The sequence below is a fragment of the Euleptes europaea genome, chromosome 8 (assembly GCF_029931775.1).
Source record: "Euleptes europaea isolate rEulEur1 chromosome 8, rEulEur1.hap1, whole genome shotgun sequence".
In the NCBI taxonomy this organism is placed as follows: domain Eukaryota; kingdom Metazoa; phylum Chordata; class Lepidosauria; order Squamata; family Sphaerodactylidae; genus Euleptes; species Euleptes europaea.
The window spans coordinates 10,192,345-10,210,193 of NC_079319.1; the positions used below are offsets into that span (position 1 = coordinate 10,192,345).

Genomic DNA, 17,849 nt, shown 5'->3' on the forward strand with positions numbered 1-17,849 from the left:
GGGCAATGGAAACTTTTGTTGCATGCGGCAACTCTTAGCAACTTCTCCGGCTGTGGTTCGCTGCCACGATTGCGATTGCTGCGCTGAAGTCGGGAGGATTCTGACGATGGCACCCGTCTCTCAGACAGGTGCGAAATGTCAGATTTCCAAAGCCAGAATGCACAATTAATGTTTCAAACTCTATGTGGGTTGGTTTTTTTTTTAATGTTCTGGCAAAGCAGGTGCTAACCGGAGGCTTTTCCTACATGTCTTTGTTTTCTGTAGTTCTAAAGTTAGTTCTTTGAAGGCAGCAGGAGAGAAAATGGGGAACTCGATGGGGAACACTATGAAAATGACGAGACCCGCACCGGAAATACATACGCCGTGGCAATCGGGTAAGTGCATTTCAACTAAGAATCAGGAGGGGGAGGGAGGAAGGGAAACAGGAGCTAGACATGGACTGTGACATAAGTTTAGGTTCACCGACCTTCATATGAGTCCTGGAGATCATAGAATCATAAGTTGGAAGGGACATAAGAACATAAGAAAGGCCCTGCTGGATCAGACCCAGGCCCATCAAGTCCAACAGTCTGTTTACACAGTGGCCGAACAGGTGCTCTAGGAAGCAGCAGCATCCTGCCCGTGTTCCATAGCACCCAAAATAATAGGCATGCTCCTCTGATACTAGAGAGAATAGGTATGCAGCATGACTAGTATCCATTCTAACTAATAGCCATCAGTACCCCTCTCCTCCATGAATACGTCCACTCCCCTCTTAAAGCCTTCCAAGTTAGCAGCCATCACCACATTTTGGGGCAGGGAGTTCCACAATTTAACTATGCGTTGTGTGCAAAAATACTTCCTTTTATCTGTTTTGAATCTGTCACTCTCCAGCTTCAACAGATGACCTCGCGTTCTAGTATTATGGGAGAGGGAGAAAAACTTCTCCCTGTTCACTCTATTCAAGCCATGCATAATTTTATAGACCTCTATCATGTCTCCCCTTAGCCGCCTTCTTTCCAAGCTAAATAGCCCTAAGCGTCTTAACCCCATAGGACAGTTGCTCTAGCCCCGTAATCATTTTGGTTGCTCTTTTCTGCACCTTCTCAAGCTCTGTAATATCCTTTTTGAGGGGTGGTGACCAGAACTGTACACAGTATTCCAAGTGTGGTCTCACCATAGATTTGTACAAGGGCAGTATGATATCAGCAGTTTTATTCTCTATTCCTCGTCTAATTATGGCCAGCATGGAATTTGCCTTTTTTACAGCAGCTGCACACTGGGTTGAGCTATCCACTACCACCCCAAGATCCCTTTCTTGATCTGTCGCTGCCAGCACAGATCCCATCAGTGTATATGTGAAGTTGGGATTTTTTGTCCCAATATGCATCACTTTACACTTACTCACACTGAATCTCATTTGCCATTTTAATGCCCATTCTTCCAGTACGCAGAGATCCTTCTGGAGCAGTCCGATTTTGTTTTAACCACCCTAAATAATTTGGTGTCATCTGCAAACTTGGCTACTTCACTGTTTAACCCCAACCCCAGGTCATTGATGAACAGGTTGAAAAGCACCGGTCCCGGAGGCACCCCACTCCTCACATCCCGCCATTGGGAGAACTGACCATTGATTCCTACTCTCTGCTTCCTATTTTTCAGCCAGCTCTCAATCCATAAAAGGACTTGTCCTCTTATCCCATGACTATGAAGTTTGCTTAGCAATCTTTGGTGGGGGACTTTGTCAAAAGCTTTTTGGAAATCCAATACACAATGACCACAGGCTCATTCCTGTCCACATGCTTATTGACGCTTTCAAAATACTCTAATAGGGTTAGTGAGACAGGACCTACCCTTACAGAAGCCATGTTGGGTTTTGCCCAGCTGACCTTGCCCTTCTATATGCTTGACAATTCTATCTTTAATAATGCTTTCCACTAATTTACCCAGAACAGACATTAAGCTAACTGGCCTGTAATTTCCTGGGTCCCCCCTAGAACCTTTTTTAATAAATGGGTGTTACAATGGCCATATCCCGCAGTTATCAAAATTGAGTGAACAAATAGCCAAAGAAGGTGGCCAATTAAGAAATTAGACAGTTTTTGAACAACTAATCACTGGACACTCAAGACACATATTAGGGTACATTTATAAAATGTTATTGCGATACTGAAACAGTGGGGTTACCAACCTCCAGGTACTAGCTGGAGATCTCCCGCTATTAAACTGGTTTCCAGCAGATAGAGATCACTTCACCTGGAGAAAATGGCCGCTTTGGTATTGACTCTACGGCATTGAAGTCCCTCCCCTCCCCAAACCCCGCCCTCCTCAGGCTCCGACCCAAAAACCTCCCGCCGGTGGTGAAGAGGGACCTGACTACCCTATGAAACAGAGCAAGTAAAAGATTGCATGATAAAACGGATGCAAAATTTTGGAGGAAACATACATATGAATTTAGCTGGCTCGTACAGTTTCCAAGCAAAACCTCTGTATATCAAAGGTCTTGCCTGAACCAAGGTCCCCATCTACATGCAAGTAGACCCCTTAGGGTTGTCAACTAAGGCAAGGGATGAACAGAGGTGGTTTGCCATTGTCTGTCTCCGTGTAGCAACCCTGGACTTCCTTGGTAGCCTCCCATTCAATTACTAACGGGCCGACCTTGCTTAGCTTCCAAGATCGGGCTAGCATGGACTATCCAAGTAGGGTTGCCAAATTGGATTGGGAAATACCTGGAGATTTTGCAAGGGGGGTGGAGCTTGAGGAGGGCAGAGTTGGGGAGGGGAGGGACTTCAGTGGAGTATAATGCCATAGGGTCCACCTTCCAAAGCAGCCGTTTTCTCCAGGGGAACTGATCTCTATCACCTGGACATCAGTTGTAACAGCAGGAGATCTTCAGACACCACATGGAGGTTGGCAACCCTATATCCAGGTCAGGCCAAAAAGCTTTCTACACATACAGAAAAACGGTCTCTCTCCCTCTGATATCATTCCCAATTCCACTCCTCCAAAACCAGAGAAAACTTTTACGCATGACCAAGGGGACATATAAATTTATTTTGCTTTATGACCAAGGTGCCCATGTTTTCTGCGCCCAGCACAGCTGCACCACTTGGTACACGAGCCTGTCACGCCAAGAGGTACCCAGCCTAACAGCTAACGATAAGTGAACTGCACAGGAACGTGACCTTGATTTTTCTAACATCCTGTGGTTTACATTTCCCCCCGTGTACTATATTTAAGCTGCAAAACTATTTTTGACTGTTGGAAAGATAAAATATGTTCTGCTGGTGTGATGAGGGAGATCAGCGAGTGATCTCCTAATACCGTTGAGCACCCACGCCAACATTTCAATGACAGAACAAAAGGCATGTCTCAGCGGCAGTGTGCGTGCTTTGTATGCGGCGGGTTCCCTGGTTCCCTTAGCTGGCGGGTTCCCTTACTATCTCCAATTTAATCAGGTAAACAGGGTCTCAGGTGGCAGATGTAGGGGAAAGCCTTTCTCTTCCTCAGGTGAAAAGCCGCTGATTCCTCCACATCAAGCCAGCTGGGCGACCTTGGGCTAGTCACAGTTCTCTCTGAACTCTCTCAGCCCCACCTACCTCACAAGGTGCCTGTTGTGGGGGGAAGAAGGGAAGGCGATTGTAAGCTGGCTTAAAGGTCAAAGAAATCAGCATATAAAAACCAGCTCTTCTATACCACTGCACCAGCGTGGTGTAGTGGTTAAGAGTGGTGGTTTGGAACAGTGGACTCTAAACTGGAGAATTGGGTCTGATTCCCCACTCCTCCACTTGAGCGGCGGAGGCTAATCTGGTGAACCGGGTTGGTTTTCTCACTCCTACACATGAAGCCTGCTGGGTGACCTTGGGCTAGTCACAGCTCTCTTAGAGCTCTCTCATCCCCACCTACCTCACAGGGTGTCTGTTGTGGGGAGGGGAAGGGAAGGCGATTGTAAGCTGGTTTGGTTCTCTTTAAAAGGTAGAGAAAATCAGCATATAAAAACCAACTCTTCTTCTTCTAAATATGTATATGTGCTTTCCATCTTGTTTTAATGTTTTTATTTTTCATCACCTTTGGGACCCTAAGTTGTGGGGGGGGGGAGTGGCTTTAAAATGTTTTAAACAATCTTCTTAACATGTCTTAGTGAGATGTCCATGGCTATCCTAGGACTTTGCTGTACAGGTATCTCAGTTTATTACGCACAATAAAGCTTCCATTCATTCATTTGTTCTTAAGGCCACCGGAGTGACTTCCTCGCTGTCCTCTATGACTATCCCACCCCGGATATAAGCCAGCCAATATTTCAAGTCGGGGAGAAACTACGTGTGATATCAGAGTAAGCATTTGCCCTTTTTTTATTATTATGCTCTTCCTCTGAGGGTCTACATCGTCCCGCCCCTCCATTTTCCCTTCACAACAACCCTGTGAAGTAGATTAGGCTGACAGAAGGTAACTGACCCAAAGAAACCCAGGGAGCTTCCATGGCAGAGTGGGAAATGCAACACAGGATTACCAAATCCTAGTCCAATGACTGCATCACACCAGCTCTTAAAGTTTGTTACTTAAAAAAAAAAAATCTTACAGTCAAAGTTCAATTTTAAAGGGATTGTGGGTATTTCACGGACCATTTTACGCATGAAAAATCAGCAGTGTTCTCTTTATATAATCCTTCCCATATATCTGCTTCAAACGGCCCTATTTAACAGGATGGTCCCTCTGTTCTGGTACCTGTCTCTTCAGAATTGCTGTCCCACACTTTTGCTGTTGGAAGATGCCTTATTACATTCTTGGTCTGAGATGTTAATAGGGTTGTAAACTCCGGGTTGGGAAGAACCTGGAGATTTTTGGGGCAGAGCCTGAGGAGTGTGGGGTTTGGGGATGGGAGGGACTTCAATGCCATAGAGTCCAATTGCCAAAGCGGCCATTTTCTGATCACTATCCCCTCCCCACAACAGACACCTTGTGAGGTAGGTGAGGCTAAGAGAGCTCTAAGAGAACTGTGACTGGCCCAAGGTCACCCAGCTGGCTTCATGTGTAGGAGTGGGGAAACCAACCCAGTTCACCAGATCAGAGTCCACCGCTCATGTGAAGGAGTGGGGAATCAAACCTGGTTCTCCATATTGGAGTCCACCACTCTTAACCACCACTCTTAACCACTACACTACGCTGGCTCTCGTACCCCACATCCAGCAAATCGTAAATACTGTTTCCCAACAAATTCCTTCGTCCTACTTCGAAGCGCATATACGAACTCTCCCAGGGGCACTGCCTTATAAATTACGGAGGGGAAAAAAAGAAATATACTGTGTTAAGTGCTAAAGGGAGTTTGCACCATTCGAGTGGCTCACAATTGCCACTAGGCATGTGCGTGTGTATTTTTTTTTTTAAAAACCAACAGACCACAACATCTGTTTGTTCCCACTTCTCTGTTGCGTCTCAGTCAAGCATTTGAGCTTGCATTGGGCAAGTATGAAAGTCAGCACTCAGTGGAACTTTCTTCTTCCTGTTATGATTCTGCCGGGGCACAGAACATGCAAGAGCTCCCAGCTTCTGCAGGCAGTTGCAAATCCTTTAAATGAAAGTGAGCCAGGCTAAATCCTCGCTTGCTACGAGGCGAGAACAGAACAAGATGTTCCCCAAATCCTCGGATGGGCCCCTTTATCCTCCACATCAAGTTCCTCTTTGAGCAATCCACTTCCCTGCCTCTCCTTCCCGGTCTCCCCTTACAATGCTTCGCACTCACTCTGTTTTGCACGAGAGTTTATGGTTGCCAGCCTCCAGGTGGTGGCTGGAGATCTCCTGCTATTACAACTGATCTCCAGCTGATAGAGATCAGTTCCCCTGGAGAAAATGGCCGCTTTGGCAATTGGACTCTATGGCATTGAAGTCCCTCCCCTCCCCAAACCCCACCCTCTTCAGGCTCCGCTCCCAAAATCTACAGGTATTTCCCAACCCAGAGCTGACAACCCTTCGAGATTTTTTTGTACCAGCTTCTCCCTCCCCCCCCCTTCACATACTCTGTTACTGTCATGGTGTTTATTATTCACGGATAGGGTAGCCAGCTCCAGGTAGGAAAATACCTGATTTGAGGGGTGGAGCCTGGGGAAGGCAGGGTTTGGGGAAAGGGGGAGTTCAATGGGGTATAATGCCACAGAGTCCACTTTCCAGAGTAGCCATTTCCTCCAAAGGAACTGATCTCTGTCGCCTGGAGATCAGTTGTAATAGCGGGAGATCTCCAGCCATCACCTGCAACTGACTCATGGCGACCCCCATCCATGGGGCATTCCAGGCAAGAGCTGAGCAGAGGTAGTTTGTCATTGCCTTCCTCCACGGAGCGACCCTAGTCTACCGTGGTGGTCTCCCAACCAAGTACTAACCACGGCTGACCCGGCTTAGCATTCAAGTTCTGATGAGCTCAGGCTAAAATGGGCTATTCGAGCTGCTTTCAGACTTGCCTTACCTAACCTCTTCTACCTGTCCTATCAGATTTCAGCAGTGGAGGCCAGATTCAATAACATTCAAAGGCCCCACCTGCTTTTAGGACCCCATGGTGCTAAAGAACTGCATTTCAAGAGAGATGGCAACCCTATTTTGATTCAATGCGATTGAACTCCTGCATGTAGCACAGGTGCTGTGTCCGGCCGTTTTCACTGCATTTCCATCTGCATTTCACTGCATTTCACTGCATTTCCATCCATTCTAAGCCATAAGAGCATAAGAAAGGCCATGCTGGATCAGACCAAGGCCCATCAAGTCCAGCAGTCTGTTCACACAGTGGCCAACCAGGGGCCTCTAGGCAGCCCACAAACAAGACGACTGCAGCAGCATTATCCTGCCTGTGTTCCACGGCACCTAATATAATAGGCACGTTCCTCTGATCCTGGAGAGTATAGGTATGCATCATGACTAGTATCCATTTTTACTAGTAGCCATGAATAACCCTCTCCTCCATGAGCATGTCCACTCCCCTCTTAAAGCCTTCCAAGTTGGCAGCTATCACCACATCCTGGAGCAGGGAGTTCCACAATTTCAGTATGGGCACTTTCACACCACCCAAATAATGCACTTTCAATACACTTTCAATGCACTTTGAAGGTGGATTTTACTGCGTAAAGTGGCAAAACCCATTTGCAAATGATCGTTAAGGTGCACTGAAAGTGGACTGAAACTGCCTTATTTGGGGGTGTGAAAGGGCCCTAAGTGCTGTGTGAAGAAATACTTCCTTTTATCAGTTTTGAATCTGTCAATTTCCAGCTTCAGCGGATGACCCCTTAGGAGACTCCCTCCAAGATGTCTTCCTCCAGCCTTAGGAGACTCCCTCCAACTTAACTGGCTCTTCCTTTGGCCTGGAGGAAGCTTTGCTTAGTGGAGTGGTCAGAGAGGGGTTGGATCCACCCCGATCATTCAAATCTAATTAATGACTGGACTTTACTGCCACAGGTCTAAGTGACAACAGCCACTACTTTAGCGGGCGTTAAAAGGGGTTTAGACAAATTTACAGAAGACTAATAGCCATAATGTCTAAATGGAACCTCCACTTCCAGAGGCAATCTACACGGGAAAGTCTGTTGCTGAGGGGCACCGTCAGGGGAGGTTTGGCCCTTTGTGCCCCAGCTGTGGGTCTTCTGTGGGCATCTGGTTGGCCAACATTGGTCTGACCCAGCAAGGCTCCCCTGATGTGGCCCCGGCCACAGAAGCCCAAGGAGAAGTGGGGAACATCATAAAAAAATCCTGAATTGTTACAAGGGGAAAAAGAAGCTTTCTTTAAGGGCGGGAACATGTGGGAGTGTTTAGTTTTCTATGCTCATGACACTGTCACACAGGGTGATTCTCTGGCAGAGACAACAAGCAGATTTTCAACCAACCGAACTTGATGAAGAGGAGTCCGGAGAGACGTTACCACATCTGGAAACAGGAAGTCTCATTAACTTGACTGTTTAGAAAGTATTTTTTTTTAACTCGGGTGGAAAGAGGAAGTCCAGCAATTTCACTAACGCTCACCTTCATCCCACATATATACGTCAAATTCCGTGGACCAAATCACTGAGTTTTCGGCTATATTCTGCCATGGTGTGCTTCGTACCATGAAGACAACAATGCATTTTATGGAAATTTTCTCTTTTGCAGCGAAGGAGGCTGGTGGAGAGCCCGTTCCCTCACGACGGGTCAAGAAAATTATATCCCGGAAGACTGTGTAGCAAAAGTTTACCACGGGTGAGGATATTCACAATCTTTACATCACATGGATAGACAGGGAAGTGCGGGATGCTCTTTGCTGAAAGAGTAGGGTTGCCAACCTCCAGCCTTTAAGCAGAAGCTGGACAAACACTTGTCAGGTATGCTCTAGGCTGATCCTTCATTGAGCAGGGGGTTGGACTAGATGGCTTGTAGGGCCCCTTCCAATTCTAAGTCAGATGTGACTTGACGGCAATGCACAGACACCCTGACCTGGATGGCCCAGGCTAGTCAGATCTCGAAAGCTAAGCAGGGTCAGCCCTGGGTAGTATTTGGATGGGAGACCACTAAGGAATACCATTGTTGCTATGCAGAGGAAGGCCCTGGCAAACCACCCCTGTTAGTCTCTTGCCTTGAAAACCCCATAAGGGGATCGCCATAAGTCGGCAGCGACTTGACGGCACTTGACACACACAAGTACAAACTGATAATGTAGTGTCGCACACACATGTAGCACAGAACCGTGGTCCAAATTTACAGTCTTATCAGCAAAATGCTCTACACTGGGCAAAACAGGCCTCTGATTTCATCTATGCCCTTTTTATCTCTTCCCCCCCCCCCCTTGCAGCTGGTTGTTTGAAGGTCTGGGAAGAGAAAAAGCAGAAGAACTTTTGCAGCTTCCCAACACCAAGACTGGCTCTTTCATGATCAGAAACAGCGAAACGACAAAAGGTACGAAAACTCGATATTTGACTCGGCCGATCTGTTTCCGTTATGGTCTTCTCGTAAGAACAGCTTAAAGGCTATCAGTACCATCTTAAGCAGAGTGACCCCCTTGAAGACACTGGTCACTGTTACCAAACTATAGTTCCCAAGTTTGTGTTTACTATTCCAATTAAAACACTGTAAAACCGACAGAAGTTTGAAACTGTGGCCATTTATGCATGGTAATTAGCATCACGTTCCAGGCTGAATTGCCCCGCATATTTTTTTGAATTTTTCACACTGAACCGTCATTCCAGAAGTGTCTGTGAAGATGGCGCATACCTGCTTCGCATATCTTAAGAGCCCCTTTAACGTGACCTTTTGTGTTTGCCCCGAAGAATCCCCTCAAGGAACCATGCAAAATAACAGCAGCGCGTTAGCTATGCACATGCTAATGGCTATGCAAACAGGAAAAAAGGAGCAGGCGAGTGGGGCAGTGGAATATATCCTTTTGCGTCGGGACCGTGAATAGGCATTTTTAAAGTCGCGTTTAAAAAAAGCTTTGAGCGAGCGTCAAAATTGACCATGCATAAATGGCCATTGACAAACATGCAAAAATCTGAACTGTCATTAGGTTTCTCCACATGAATAATCACTTTGCTTCAGTTAACTGCACACTGATATAATTTCTTTACCTTTATCCCTTAGAAGCTCCTTGATCCATTGATCTTGAGCAGCATATATCGAATGTTTGAGGGATATAAGGACTGAAATAAATCTTGTCACTGACAATGTAGCCTTGGGATCCCTGTCACTTAGTAAAAAGGGCATTATGTCAGACACAGAGGCAATAGATTTATATGATAAAAGGGGAGGGATATAACATGATTGAAGTTCCTCATAAAAGCGGCATTCCAAGAGGGCATGAGCTAATGAATCAATAGAGCCAGAAGAGCAAGGACAGGTCCTGTCTGGGTATGGTATATTCAGAATTCGGCCCTGCATAACCATAGAGGGGTTAGCATTTAGTCTAGCTAAACAGAAGGCTCTAGAAAGATGAGGAGTTGTCAAATAATAAGTATAAGCAGGCAAACCACGTGGTGGTGGTATTACAAAGAGCTGGGATGAACAAATGCGGCGAGCACGAAAAGTAGTGCTGTTATAATCAAGCTCTTTAATGCGCTTTTAAATTTTGGTGAAAGCTTCAGTTTTCCCAAGATCTAAGATATAATTTCTGTAATCTGATTTTTCCCATTTCCCTAGGTTTATATTCCTTGTCGGTTCGCCATGTACAGGTGAAACATTACAGAATCTTCCGCCTGCCGAACAACTGGTACTATATCTCTCCTCGGCAAACTTTTCAGTGCCTGGAGGACCTCGTAAATCACTACTCAGGTAGGACGGATTCACAGGCAAAATGCGTTCCTTCCCAGATCTCAAAAACACAGTGACCATCGATGTGTGATCCCTGATTGGCTAGGATCTTATGAAGTAGATTAAATTCCAAATTATAGCACTGAGAAAAGCAGCATTTTTTCAGTGCTATATGCAGGACTACAGTCTTTCTCGCTGTAAGTTCCCAGCCAATCAGGGATCACATACTGAACATGAAGAAAACATGACTCTATGTAGCCAATCAGATCTGGCTATATGTCAACACTGCTGAGGGCTTACAGACTAGTTGGGGTGGAATGGGGATAAGGTTGTCAGTCCCTCTTTGCCACCAGTGGGAGGTTTTTGGGGTGGAACTTGAGGAAGGTGGGGTTTAGGGAGGGGAGGGACTACAATACCATAGAGTCCAATTGCCAAAGCTGCCATTTTCTCCAGGTGAGCTTATCTCTATCTGCTGGAGATCAGTTGCAATAGCAGGAGATCTCCAGCTGGTTCCTGGAGGTCGGCAACCCTAAATGGGGATGGGGATGGCCATTCAATTGCACACCCAAATGCACATCCCTTTGAAAACAATGCTTTTTGCATGAATTAAATCTATATTTGAATGTGCATGCACCGATGTATGTCTTCCAACCACACCGCATGAATTTTAACGAATGGATATTTGCATATACATCGGAACGTGCATCATTTCGCCACAAAGGATTCTGGGGGCCCATCCTGGACTTCTGTCCAGGGCCCCAGAATCACTCAGACTTCCCCTGCATTCAGCATAACTCACTCCCACTAGAACAAATATGATGCTACTATGCTTCAGTGCAGGGTCCCCCAACATTTTTGAGCCTATGGGCACCTCTGGAATTCTGACACAGGGTGGTGGGCGCAACCCCAAAAGGGCTGTTGCAGGCGGCAGAGCCAACTATAAATTGGCTGCCACAGAAGGTGGAGCCACACAGAAAGTGGAAGCCCAAGCGCTGGGGAGAACAGGGGTACATGGAACACACTAATGTAGATGGTTCACCAATTAGAGAAACAATGGGATCCAAACTGGGGGAACAGGTGACAAGAAGCCCCCTAAAAGCAGTCTCTTCACAGATAATTTCCCTCCAGCTGGAGAATCCCACTTTAGCCCTGATCACAAGCTACATAGAACACATGAAGCTGCCTTCTATTGAATCAGACCCTTGGTCCATCAAAGTCAGTATTGTCTACTCAGACCGGCAGCGGCTCTCCACACATCACCTAATGCCTGGTCTTTTTAACTGGAGATGCTGGGGATTGAACTTGGGACCTTCTGCATGCCAAGCAGATGCTCTCCCACTGAGCCACGGCCCCTCCCCAATAAAAATACACTGAGAAAGTGGGATGGGAGAGAATTAAAAAAAACACCACTGTGGTGGCAGCTGCCACTGAAACGCTATTTTAATCTGCACAGCCCACCAGATCTTCAGTGGCAAATCCAAAGCCCTGCTAGTCAACAGCCCCACCTGGCCCCACCCACTTACTAAAAACACTTGGTGGGCATGATGGCACCGACGGGCACCCTGCCTCAGTGGAACATAGTCCAACTTCCTGCATTCCAGGGTAGGGTTGCCAGGTCCCTCTTCATCACCAGTGGGAAGTTTTGAGGGCAGAGCCTGAGGATGGTGGGGTGTGGGGAGGGGAGGGACTTCAATGCCATAGAGTCCAATGAGCTCTGTCGGCTGGCGATCAGTTGTAATAGCAGGAGATCTCCACCTTGTACCCGGAGGTGGCAGCCCTATTCCAGGGCTACCCAGACCCCTGGAACGTTGTGCTCCTAGTTCCCTCTCTTGGCAGCCTGAACTGTTAAACTCTGAAGCCACGCTTGGTTTTAAATGGCGGCGTAGGTGCCTCAGAACAATAAGAATGAAAGAGAAAGGCAGGCAGAAAGAGCCTTCCCCCCACACACACACCAGAAAATCTGTAAAGGAAATGCAACACTTATATTCGTCAATTAATTTCTCAACCATTTTATATGGTGTGAAGCCACAACATTTGCCTAAAAGCCAAGGCTCCTCAGAACAATGCTAGCCGAGAAAGGGTAAGAAGCACAGTTTCATAATGCCAGAGAAGAAACAAATGCCGCTCATTATTTATATTGCTTTTCTGGAGAGCAGTGCCAGTAATTAAAGGATAGAATATGAACCTCTTGCTAAGGTGCATTTTGAAACTTTGCTAACCCAACTGGGCAACCGAATCTGTGAAACTATGGAAAGAGTCTGACAATCGACAGATCTATTAACTGGGTAGAAATAGATCAACTGGGTAGAAAACTGTTTTGCCCTGCTAGCTTAAGCCCAAATAACAAAATCACCCAATAGATGCCAATGTTTTACCAGGAAGGAAGTTGAGTTCAGCTACATAAAACTGGAAATTTTAGAGGGCTTCTCAAAAACAAGACTCTCCAAAGCAATTCTAACTGTTGGTATTGTGGGGGAAAAGTGATCTGAAAGAAACCCCTATTCCGACACCCTTATTGGTGCCCACTAGAACTGCCAACCTCCAGGTGGAGACTAGAGATCTCCCATTATTACAGTTGCTCTCCAGTCTACAGAGATCAGTTCCCCTAGAGAAAATTGCTGCTTTGGAGGGTGGACTCAATAGCATTGTACCCTGCTGAGGTATATACCTTTCCCAAACTCCACCCTCTAGAGTAGGGTTGCCAGGTTCCTCTTTGCAACCGGCGGGAGGTTTTTGGGGCAGAGCCTGAGGAGGGCGGGTTTGGGGAGGGACTTCAGTGCCATAGAGTCCAATGGCCAAAGCAGCCATTTTCTCCAGGGGAACTGATCTCTATCAGCTGGAGATCAGTTGTAATAGCAGGAGATCTCCAGCTAGTACCTGGCACTTGGCAACCCTACTCTCGAGGCTCTACCCCCAAAATCTCCCACTGTTTCCCATCCCAGAAATGGCAACCCTCGCTGCCCACCAAATGTTTTTACACAGTGGGTAGGGCCAGAATAGGTTTCTGGTTGGCCACTGAAAATTAAAACAATGTTACGCAATGCAGATTAAAACAATGTTGTTTGGCAGCAGCTGCCATCACAGTGCGTGTTTTATTCTCTCTCACTCTTCTTTCACAGTGTATTGTATATGACCCCTCTTCTCCCCTGCACTTGAGCTTCCTGTGTATAGTTGGCTCCACTTCCTAGTGCAGCCATTTTTGGGGTTGCACACACCACCCTGTGTCAGAATTCCAAAGGTGCCCAAAGACTCATAGAATCATAGAGTTGGAAGGGGGCCATAGAGGCCATCTAGTCCAACCCCCTGCTCAATGCAGGATCAGCCTAGCGCATCCCTGACAAGTGTTTGCCCAGCCTCTGCTTAAAGACTGCCCGTGAGGGTCCCATTGTATAAATAACTTCAAGAACTCGAAGACACACTGAATGACCCGAAGAACCCTCCCCCACAGCCATTGAAATCTGATGAAAAATCTGTAGCAGTCTTCATCGATCCTTTCAAAGTACCTTAGAGTTAACTGTACTGAAATTTAGAGACAAGCTTGGGAAATAGCATCAGGCAGATTGCCACCAGCACTGATCCCTAACTTATAGGGTTGCCAACCTCCAGGTACCAGCTGGAGATCTCCTGCTATTACAACTGATCTCCAGCCAATAGAGATCAATTCCCCTGGAGAAAATGGCCACTTTGGCCATTGGACTCTATGGCATTGAAGTCCTTCCTCTCCCCAAACCCCACCCTCCTCAGGCTCTGCCCCCAAAACCTCCTGCCAGTGGCGAAGAGGGACCTGGCAACCCTACCAACTTAGCCCACTGATTTATTTCGCCCATAATTACAAAGCACAAGATGGAAATCTTGTTCCTTGCAATTCCCTTCCATGCTCTACTGCAAGGTAGACCTGCTTTCACTGCTGAGACACAACAAGAACCTACGAAGCAGGCAGGTTTGGCTCGTGACTCATTTTGCATTTGATTTCTCGTTCAGAGGTCTCCGACGGTCTCTGCTGTGTCCTCACAACTCCCTGCCTCGCTCAACAAACGAGCAACAACGAAGTCTGGAACCAAGAACCACCTGTGATGATGCGAAACAAAAACTTCACTTGGAAGGAAAAGCAGAGGTACTATTTTATGTAGAACGACAGACACTAAGAGTCAAAGCAGACACGAGAGAGGCAGTGTGGTATGCCGAGACAATATGGTGTAGTGGTTAGAGTGTTGACTAGGATCTGGGAGGCCCAGGTTCGAATCCCCACTCCATCATGGAAGCTTGCTGGGTGACCTTGGACCAATCAGACACTCTCAGCCTATCCCGCCTCACAGAGTTGACGTGAGGATAAAATAGAGGAAAGGAGAATGATGTAAGTAGGGCTGTTGGGAAAAAAAAATCGGTATAGTTCGGATTCAGCCGAATTCGGCCCGTCTGGATTCAGGATATGCCGAAGTCCAAACTCCCCCGTTTCGGGTCCGTGCAATTCGGCGCTAATTCAAAGTTCGGGGAAAAAATTCGGCCGAATAAAGCCATTAAAAACACAACCGTGCCTTTCCGTGGCTCCAGGGGGGGCATTTTTGGGGGTAGAGGTCCCAAACTTTCAGCGGAGCTTCAAAGGACCCTTCTTGCAAGACCCCCCAAGTTTTGTAAAGATTGGGGGGGGCTGAGATATGGCCCCCGAAAGGGGTCCCCCCCACCCTTAATGTGCATCTCTGAGCAGAGCTTGCCGCCCACGCACAAAGCTCCCAGCCCCGACAAACAGCTGAGAGCAAGGGCGGGGCAGGTGCTAAGAAGTTTGCAAAGCAACACAACTGCAAAGCAACACTGCAAAGAGACACAACTGCAAAGCAACACCTTTGCAACCATGCAAAGCAACACCTGACACCTGGGAGTTTGCAAACCATGGAAAGGGACAGAGGCAGCTAGCTATGCATAAAAAGCAGGAGGGGTGGAATTTCCCCTTTTGCATGGGACTCGGGAAAAGGGAAATGCATTCTTTAAGTCACCATTTGAAAACCAGTTTTGAGCAAGCATCAAAATAGACCTAACCGATCTTATGAATGAGGGAAAACCTGAGGACACACAACTGAAGCCCCCCCACCCTCAAACCAGGGAGAGAGAGACTCGAGGGGGCACACACACCCCAGGCAGAACGGGCGAAAGCCCCCTTTGGCTTCCCCACCCACCCACAGAAACTGCTCCCTCCCCACACCCACACACAGGAGAAAAATTATAGATTAAAGCCCCCAAAGGGGTCTTACTGTGGCTGTCTTCTGTTCCATCAGGAGGGGCTGGGAGGAGTGGGTAATCCAATACGGTTCCATTTAAGCACAGGAGGTTTTGCCTTGGATTTGCCGCTGTCAAGATGCACACAGGATCGGCTGATCCCATTCATCCCAATAGGGAATATCTTGGGACCCCTGATCCAATGTTTACAAAACTTGGAGGGTCTCTTAAGAAGGCTCATCTGAAGCTATGCTGAATGTCTGGGGGCTGCACCCCCAAAAATGCACCCCCTGCAGCCACAGAAAAAGAAAAGGGGGGAGCCCATATTTCTGCCCCCACTGAACCCATCTTTACAAAACTTGGGGGGTCTCTTAAGAAGGCTCGTCTGAAGCTATGCTGAAAGTTTGGGGGCTGTACCCCCCAAAAAGCACCCCCTGCAGCCACAGAAATGGAAAAGGGGGGAGGGAAAAGGGGTGGAGCCCATATCTCGGGACCCCCTGACCCAATGTTTACAAAACTTGGGGTGTCTCTTAAGAAGGCTTGTCTGAAGCTCCACTGAAAGTTTGGGGTCTCTACCCCCAAAAATGCACCCCCTGCAGCCACAGAAAGGAGCAAATGTGCACAAGCATCCCCCCATGAGGATTTCTCTCACTCTCTCTCTCTCCCCGGCCGGGCCGCGCAGCAGCTGATTCCTCCAGTACTCAATCCTGACTGATTGGCCAGAAGAAGACCCAGCTTGGCCACCGATTGGCCGGGGGAGGAGAATGCTGCTTACTGACGGTTATGCTGCTTACTGACGCCCCGAATTTGCCGAATTTATTCGTGAACTCCCGAACTCTCTGAATTCGGCTCCCCCGGTTTCCCACCATTTTTGAGTTTGGTTCGTCCCGAACTAAAAACCGCCGAATCAGGGGAAATTTGGCTGTTTTTCAGTTTGGGCCGAACCGAATCAACAGCCCTAGATGTAAGCTACTTTGCGGAGAATGGGGAAGTATAATTGAAGTAAATAAACAAATTATGCTGGAGAGTCAACGTTGGCTGGCGACCGGTGGGAGAGGGCAAGGGAATGATGCCGTACTAATAGTGTGTCATCACGTCTGGGACAAAAATAGAGAGTGACATCACCACTTTGGTGTGACGCTCTAGGATTCCCACCAAACTCAATGGTTTTACCATAGAGTTTGGGGAAAATCCTAGTGCATCATGTCCAAATGTTGACCTCATTTCTAATTTTGTGTGACAACTCTCTCCCCCGCCCATTTCTGCCCCACAGAAGGTAAAGATTGGAAGGTCTCTAGGGTTGCCAGCTCCAGGTTGGGAAATTCCTGGAGATGTTGAGTGTGTGTGGGGGGGGTGATGACTAGGGTTGCCAGCTTCCAGGTGGTGGCTGGATATCTCCTGCTATTACAACTGATCTTCAGGCAATCATGATCAGTGGAGAAAACGTGGAGAAAACGGCCACTTTGGAAGGTATGGCATTATACCCCATTGAAGTCCCTCCCCAAAACTCACCCTCCTCAGGCTCTACCCCCAAAATCTCCAGGTATTTCCCAACCTGGAGCTGCCAACCCTAGGGATGACAAACCACTGTCCAAAGCAGACATTTTCTCCAGGGAAACTGCTCTCTGTCGTCTGGAGATCAGTTGTAATTGCAGGAGATTTCCAGGCCCTGTCTGGCAGTTGGCAACCCTAGAAATTGTTCTGTTTCTCTTGCCAAACGTGCAACAACCTGTCCCTTTTTTTGTTCAAGGTCAAAGGAGAACGACGACGACATTGCAGCCATGCTCGGAATGGAAGACTCCGGCCTAAGCTACGGACTCCGGAACAGCATCACCTCCTACCTCGCCCTGACCAGCAAAACAGACGCTTCCTACGTGAGCCACAGGAAGAAGAAAAGCAAGTCTGTCATATATAGGCAAGACAAGCACCTATCGCAGCCCCCTTTTCTTTACCATGAGCACTGAACCTGAGACAACAGAAGACTGATACTGAGATACTAGCACGCTTGCACCTCTGCAAACGCCATGCCCGTAGGGTGCCAGGCAACCGTGGGAGGCTTGTGGGGGGCAGCATTGTGGGAGAAAAATTAAAAATTAAAATAAGGCCTTGCCTACTCACCGGAAATTCTGGCGATAAAGATTAGGGATGCCAGCCTCTGGGTGGGACCTGGGGATCCCCCGGAATTACAGCTCATCTCAAGACTACAGAGAATTCCCTTGGAGAAAATGGATACTTTGGAGGGTGGACTCTATGGCATTGTACCCCACTGAGGTCCCTGTCCTGCCCAGGCTCCACCCCCAAATCTCCAAAAGTTTTCCAGCCTGGATATGGACCCGGCACCCTCCCATCCACCACTGGTGGCCAAGGGGACCTGGCAGCTCTAATAGAGTTCCAGGCAATTCCTAGAG

The 17,849-nt window shown here is 47.6% G+C and overlaps 2 protein-coding genes across 2 annotated transcripts in view; one reads left to right on the forward strand and one right to left on the reverse strand.

The window, feature by feature from the left end:
• The window catches only part of TG (thyroglobulin), a 167,260-nt gene that overhangs the window by 46,450 nt on the left and 102,961 nt on the right, over window positions 1-17,849 (reverse strand). The gene's annotated exons all lie outside the window — the stretch shown is intronic.
• Window positions 302-17,405, forward strand: SLA (Src like adaptor). Its single transcript, XM_056853984.1, has 7 exons — window positions 302-374; window positions 4,213-4,312; window positions 8,104-8,190; window positions 8,780-8,883; window positions 10,120-10,251; window positions 14,212-14,344; window positions 17,192-17,405. Exons 1-7 carry the CDS (start codon window positions 302-304, stop codon window positions 17,403-17,405), a joined length of 843 nt encoding a protein of 280 aa, XP_056709962.1.

Excerpts from the sequence above, each read along its gene's own strand:
- SLA (XM_056853984.1), top strand. The coding sequence starts at position 302 with ATGGGGAACTCGATGGGGAACACTATGAAAATGACGAGACCCGCACCG. Across the intron at positions 4,313-8,103 it reads AAACTACGTGTGATATCAGA|CGAAGGAGGCTGGTGGAGAG; the intron begins GTAAGCATTTGC and ends TCTCTTTTGCAG. Across the intron at positions 14,345-17,191 it reads ACTTGGAAGGAAAAGCAGAG|GTCAAAGGAGAACGACGACG; the intron begins GTACTATTTTAT and ends TTTTTGTTCAAG.